General features: G+C 37.3%; 1 protein-coding gene and 1 pseudogene across 3 annotated transcripts; one reads left to right on the forward strand and one right to left on the reverse strand.

Moving 5' to 3' along the window:
* The first annotated feature begins 1645 nt into the window (after positions 1–1645).
* On the forward strand, positions 1646–6583 carry LOC121395051. 3 transcript variants are annotated; one of them, XM_041567567.1, is made up of 2 exons: positions 1646–2404; positions 2464–6583. In XM_041567567.1, exon 2 carries the CDS (start codon positions 4559–4561, stop codon positions 6056–6058), a length of 1500 nt encoding a protein of 499 aa, XP_041423501.1. In that variant the 5' UTR covers positions 1646–2404; positions 2464–4558; the 3' UTR covers positions 6059–6583. The 3 variants fall into 3 exon arrangements, with proteins under 3 accessions (XP_041423501.1, XP_041423502.1, XP_041423503.1); XM_041567568.1 differs by having other exon boundaries at positions 1646–2096; positions 3519–6583; XM_041567569.1 differs by having other exon boundaries at positions 1646–2096; positions 4406–6583.
* Positions 6584–6620: 37 nt separating this feature from the next.
* LOC121395279 lies at positions 6621–6782 on the reverse strand (annotated as a pseudogene).
* Between the last annotated feature and the right edge of the window lie 661 nt (positions 6783–7443).

Here is a 7443-nt window from a genome sequence, read left to right on the forward strand (position 1 = left end):
TATATTTAGATTAATTTTAAAGGTTTTTGTTATATGTAAATTATTTTGACCCTTGACTAGTCGTGGAGCATGCTCCATAGACCCAAATCTAGAAATCCAACCCAGGATCTTTAAGGTTTGAGCAGTAACAAAAGAGATTTATGTGGATATCTTTGGGTAAGTTGAGATGGATAGAGCTTTGTTCTGTTTACATAAGATATTGCATACACTCTTCTGTCTAGAATATTGTCTATGAATTTATATGGTGTCGCTAAATAAAGATTTTCACAGCTGTTTTGTACACAAGCTAGTCGTACAGTTGTGTTCAGAATAATAGCAGTGTGTTTAAAAAAGTGACTAAAGCTCAAAATCCTTATAAAAGCTTTTATTTCCATACATACAAATTCATTGAGAACACTGTACATTATATTCCAAATCAAAACATGAAGAAGAATGAATCAAAGGTGTGTTATTCCTGTACAGAAAGTGAAGAAATGGGGATATCAGGCTGTTCCAAAAAATAGCAGTGTCTGCATTCTTCTTGACAAACTCATTTACTGTAAACTGAAACTGAAAATGTTTCAAGATTTTGCTTTCCTTTGAATCACTGAACTAATATTTAGTTGTATAACCAGTATTTCTGAGAACTGCAGCACATCTGTGTTACATAGAGTCGACTTCTGGCACCTGTTACATTCAGCGCCGGATTTAGTGGGAGGGTGGCCCCAGGCTGCGTAGTCCTAGCACCAGCATACCCCCCTCCGGTGCGAGTGCACATGCCCAGCGGAGTTCACGGCAGCCGTCTTATTCTCATCGGTAATCTTCGGAATGAGACTTGCGTATCGGCAAATGCGCAGTTGGAGCAATTTTATGTTCCGCGACAACTGCACATGCGCCGAAACTCACTAAAATTGCCAAATAGTAAAGGCTAAGGTTAAAAATGTCCTGGGTGGATTTTCTGGCAGATTAAAAGGTACACACCCATATCTGAATTGTGGACACTGTAATTGTATCATTCCAGGGAGAAATATAACTCATCTTTTGAAAGGTTCCAAACGTTTAAAACGTGGGTGTTTTACTTGTGACAACTCTAATGCCATATGCCACATTAAATGCGGGTGTGGGTTAGCCTATGTAGGGCAGACAAGTAGACCCATAAAGATATGTCTGAATGAACATAAATCTACTATCCATAATTACCAAGCACCCAAGGAAGAAGAAAGAATAAAAAGGCACCAGGGCCAGGAACAGTAACAGAAAAGACACTACTCTGGCTATTTATTTCTTTCAAAAGTCATAGGGTGCCTCAATTATGTTGGCATATACTGGAAAAAAATTGGAATAAAAACGGACAAGAAAAAAAACTTTAATACAATGTAAGTCTCTTTGGATTTGGGTTCTTCAAATCAAGGTCTCTGGTGGCCTAAATGAGGAGTTCAACTTGACATGTTATTTGTAACTGTATTGTGAATGTTTTGTACTAATTCCACTTACTTTTTTTACAGAGTTGAATATTGAATTGAATATACCAGGGACACATTCTCCACCTCCCAACTAGCAGGGTGAAAGCAGGTTTTTTACATGTATGATTTGGTAGCAGGATCATGCACATTTATTACACTTCAACTGTTACTTCGCTATGTTGCTTGGATATTTTTGTTGTCATTTGAGGCTTACAAACTGTGATACAAATGTGATGTGTGTGTCTATGACTGACTAATTGATTAGCCAGATTAGAAAGGACTGGGGTCAATATAATGAAGCATAGGCAATAGAGATAATGATTAAGGCTCCTGTAGGTTACTAAAAGTCAAAAGAACAATTCATATAAACATGTTGTTGCAAGCGTGAATCATAGTCATGAGACTGATATTTGCTGCCAAATTCAATAGTTCCTGTAGGTTACTAAAAGTCAGACTCGCCTGATGTTGTTGTGCAACATCAGGCCCAATCAGTAATTGCCTTGTGGGATCAACCCCACGAATGAAGTATAAGGCTTGAGATTTTCCCATAATAGCTAGGGACTTTGCCACTGCTGACGAGCTGTGTGATGTTGTTATGGTTTGCTGCCTCCAAAATGCCGTGTCCCCCGGTTGGAGTGATGATATAATATCTAGGTAACGTATTAATTCATTAACCCTGTATATATTAACTCTTTTCACTGATAAGTGTAAGTAATAAAAAGTGTTGCATGACAATTGATTTCCTGTTTTAATACAGTGAGGTGTGGGTGGGGTAGGTTAAGCTACCAATCATAGCAATACATTTAGTGGCGCTGTGAGCAGGGTAACTTAATCTTTGTCCGATATGTTTCGGAAAAAGGAGAAAGTTATCCACGAATCTGCAGAGGCATGGGAAAAGAGTTTACAAAATGCAGAACCAGTGAATGTAGTACGGACCTTAGAGAAGTTTCCCTGTAAATCAGGTGATGTAGTAGCTCTCTAGATGTTGTAAATACTCTAGAGAAGTTTCCCTGTAAATCAGGTGATGTAGTTACCCTAGCTCGTAGGAGTTGGGTGTTGGCTTCAGCATACCGTATTGTGCACACACGGCTATGTGAGGCAATCGAGGAAAAAAAAACAGCTTCAACGGAAAACGTTGAAAGCAGAAGGAAAGTGTTTAACTTTGGAATGTAATGTCAAAATCTTGCGAGATAAATTGGAACACTACCAGCACATAGCTGAAAAGACTTCTGTGTTGGTGGCTAAGTATAAATATAAATTTTGTTGGCATTTTGCCAAAGTACTTGGAACTTTGCCAAGAGGCAAAAAATTTGTTGGCACTGTGCCAAAAATATTTGGCGTTTTGCCAAATTTCTTGGCAGTTTGCCAAATAACAGAAAAAGAGAAGAATAATGTTTGGAAAAAGGGAGAAATCCAAAATTGTGAAAAAGAACCCCAAGATATACCCGGCTGGACCGAGTCACCTTATTGTATAGTGGCACAAGAATTATGTACACATGGGTTAGCAGAACAATGGGATGAGAAAGTAGAAGAGATAAACCCTCTAGATGTTGTAAATACTCTAGAGAAGATTCCCTGTAAATCAGGTGATGTAGTAGCACTAGGAAAAAGAGTTCCATTAGGATTCTGGAATAGAAAATTATCTGATGTAGGTGAAAAATATACGCCTTTTGAAAAACAGCTATTGGCATGTAATTGGGCATTGGTTGATACTGAACAACTAACCTTAGGACATGAAGTACTTTTAAGACCACAAATACCAATTATGCAGTGGATAATGTCTAATCCTAAATCAAATAGGATAGGACAAGCTCAGGAACAGAGTATAATAAAATGGAAATGGTACATTTCTGAAAGGGCAAAAAAGGGAGGAGGACTCAGAATAGGGAGTTAGCCAAGCCCCCATATGGGTGAAACATGATTTTCGTCCATACGTCAATTTATCCATACATAGGAAGGGGGGGAATGTTCAAAAAGACATGTGTACCTTTTTGCAAAATACTGTTGTAACTGTATTTCATGTGGATGCTCATGTTACTCTTGACTCATTGGAACGTTTGTTTAATTCTCAAGCAGATGCTGAAGCGGCTATTTACAACATCCAACAAAGAAATCATTGAAAAAGAAACATAATGGTTCTCATTTCACTGGAAAACAAGTAAAGGATTATGCAACTGACAATAATATAGAATGGGTATATCATATTCCCTACTAACCCCAAGCAGCAGGGTTAGTCGAAAGAATGAATGGTATTCTGAAAGCAACCCTAAAGAAATTATCAATAATAGGCCTATAACTGATTCCACTACTCCATTGATGAGAATGTTAAATCCTAATTTAGTAGTATCAGCTGCAAAAATTGATAGTATCATCTATTGGAAATTACATAAGGATGCCCAAGCACCTTACCGAGGAACACCAGCATCGGCTGGACTAGATTTATGTTCTGTTGATACTATAATAATTGCACTTGGACAATTAAAAATGATTCCTACTGGTCTGGAATGCAAAATTCCTGATGGTCATTATGGCCAAATAACAACCAGATCTAGTTTTGCGCTAAAAAGAACCATAGTAGTAGGAGGAGTAATTGATTCAGATTATCAGGGAGAAATAAAGATACTAATGATGAATCTAGGATTAGATTCAGTTATTGTGTCCAAAGGAGAAAGAACCGCTCAACTTTTACTGATACCTATTTATTTATCAGAAATAAAGGAAGGTGAGCCACCAACAGAATTAACAGTACGAGGAGATAAAGGGTTTGGGTCCACTAATACTGTAAATGTAGGAGCTAAAATATGGGTACAAAATATACAAGGACCGCCCTCTCCCGCCGAAGTTATAGCTGTTGGAAAGAATAAAACATTGTTAATCATGAAGCCTGGACAAGAAAGATGGGAATATGTCCCACAGGAAAAATGTTATCTACGAGAATGATTGATATTTGTTTATAATTACAGATAAAGAACCATTGGTCTTTCCTTGGAATCCTTGGAATCTGGTGTTTGGCATCAAACGGAAGCGCATGGACTCCGGGGATACGAGTGACTAATACCCATAATTCCACTCGCAATTGGGGATGGAAAAATGATACTTCTAATCGAACAGAATATATGGACCAGTTAAGAAAAATGGGTATACAAAACGTAACTGGACAATATAATTGGACTTTTACTGCCAATAGTAAATGGATAATATGTGCAAATGCTACTAACATTGCTGGAAGAAGAGTACCTTGGCAATCTTTATTGCATGTCTGGAATATAGATTCTGCTACTCAAAACCTCGGACATATTAAAAGATTGCCGGCTACCTGTATACCTGTTGCTACAATAGGACAAAAAATTATATTGCATATTAATATTGTATTTCCTGCCAAGAGATCATGTCATAATGTGAGACGTAAAAGAGCATGGTATGATACCCTTTTAGGGGGATATGGTACATTGGCAGGAACGTTAAATAGTTTTGACATAGAAACTTTAGCTAATAGAATGCACAAGGCAGGAGGCTTAACTAATGATGCTGTAGTGTGGCAAGCTAAATGGATGCCAACTATTTGGGCCCCATTACAACAACAAGTTGAAATTGATAAAAATATCAATAATATGGAATTGGAAGTTAATAATTTCAGTTTGAATTTTGATACTAACATGAAAAAATTTGTTAACTGGACAGTATGTACATTGCAGACTATTTATGAACAACAACAAAAAGATAATATGAAAACTTTATTAATGACGGGTAATGAACAAGTATGGAGAACCGTGTTTAATAGAACACAAGAATGGATACAAATATATCCACATCAAATGGTCTGCAATGACACCATATGTAAAGGAACTGTGATATTGTTTAATATAACACGTCCGACTATTATGTGTAAGTATATAGTAATGCCTTTAATTATCTCTGGATATTTTTGGCAGCCTCTATTTGTAGGAGCATATATAGATAACAAAAATAGAACACACAATTTAGAAAATTGTGAAGATACATATAATGGGAAAGTTTGTAAATTACAATCATCAGTATATGAACCATGTTTATTACAAAATTCTATTAATCAGTGTTTGTGGACTGTCCTTCCACTATCTTATGAATGGATGTTAGAAATCAGTCCACAAGTGATATGTGTAGTCACTTATCAATCTGTAATATCTAAAATGCAGACCCCTTTTGTTGGTTGCATACACAATGTTTCAGCATTTACATGGCAAAATCAAACATTTTTATTATCTCCAAATGAGATGATTAATATTACCCATATTTGGACCCCTCACGTACTAGCTTCGAACGAAGTACGTGATGTTATTGTACGATTGAATAACAGTTTGGCAGCTCACCAATTATATACTACCATAGTAGCTCAAAAAATTGTAAAGTTAGGTTCAACTATTGCAGATGCTACATCTCACCATTGGTATGATGTTTTTACTGGGTATAGCCCTTCTGCTGAACACATGTTCTCTGTCCTGATTCATCCCTTGCTCATCATCATGATATGTATGTGTATTCTAACTATTTGGAATTGTTATGTCTTCTATGGCATGTGTTGTAAACCAACAACACAACAAATTAAAATGGTAACCTACGGTCGCATTAATCATTAGGGGCCGAATGTGATACAAATGTGATGTGTGTGTCTATGACTGACTAATTGATTAGCCAGATTAGAAAGGACTGGGGTCAATATAATGAAGCATAGGCAATAGAGATAATGATTAAGGCTCCTGTAGGTTACTAAAAGTCAAAAGAACAATTCATATAAACATGTTGTTGCAAGCGTGAATCATAGTCATGAGACTGATATTTGCTGCCAAATTCAATAGTTCCTGTAGGTTACTAAAAGTCAGACTCGCCTGATGTTGTTGTGCAACATCAGGCCCAATCAGTAATTGCCTTGTGGGATCAACCCCACGAATGAAGTATAAGGCTTGAGATTTTCCCATAATAGCTAGGGACTTTGCCACTGCTGACGAGCTGTGTGATGTTGTTATGGTTTGCTGCCTCCAAAATGCCGTGTCCCCCGGTTGGAGTGATGATATAATATCTAGGTAACGTATTAATTCATTAACCCTGTATATATTAACTCTTTTCACTGATAAGTGTAAGTAATAAAAAGTGTTGCATGACAATTGATTTCCTGTTTTAATACAGTGAGGTGTGGGTGGGGTAGGTTAAGCTACCAATCATAGCAATACACAAACTAATATGGACTTTGGACTCTTCATCAGTGAAGGAGCTCGTTATATACCCCCCTTTGCTAAAGGGTACCCCCTCCACTGATGAGAATAGATACTACACTTGATCTTGGCCAAAAGGCAGAGAAGCAATAGAAATTGGTCCACCCAAAAGACCCAACACCTAAGCACATGACAATGAATGTGGTCTATACTGTCTATTGTAGTGAAGATTCCTCAGATATATACATTGGGGAGATAAAACAACCATTCAGTAAGAGAATGGCCCAACATAGGACGGCAAACTCCCCAGGACAATACTCAGCAGTCGATCTATATCTAAAGTAAAAGGGACACTCCTTAGAGGACAAATTTTAGACCAAGATGGTTTGAAAGATATATGAAGGAGGGAGGCTATTTATGCCAAAGTGGAAAAACCATCCCTGAACAGAGGAAGGGGCCAGAGACGATGCTTGTCATCAACATACAATGTCGCTTTAACATCCTTACCCAGCGGTTTCATAACAATTCACGTTTCCAGTCATGTACATTGAAAAATTAACACCTGATCAGCGTACCATTGTGACTGGATCACACTTTTACACATCTGTGAGTTTCAGCCAACACCATCTAAATAAGTTCAATGGAAACATTGTGATTGGATGTCTGTGACGTTACTACCCTTAAGGGTTTTTATTTCCCTACAACTTCAGAAACTCAGAAAGTCCAGTTATTTTAGAGAATACTTTCCTGGAAAAGCATATTTTCTGTAGGGTTATTTAAAAATATGGTGTGCAAAGTACATGTGTGCCATT

This window comes from Xenopus laevis, chromosome 6S (genome assembly GCF_017654675.1).
Source record: "Xenopus laevis strain J_2021 chromosome 6S, Xenopus_laevis_v10.1, whole genome shotgun sequence".
Classification (NCBI taxonomy): domain Eukaryota; kingdom Metazoa; phylum Chordata; class Amphibia; order Anura; family Pipidae; genus Xenopus; species Xenopus laevis.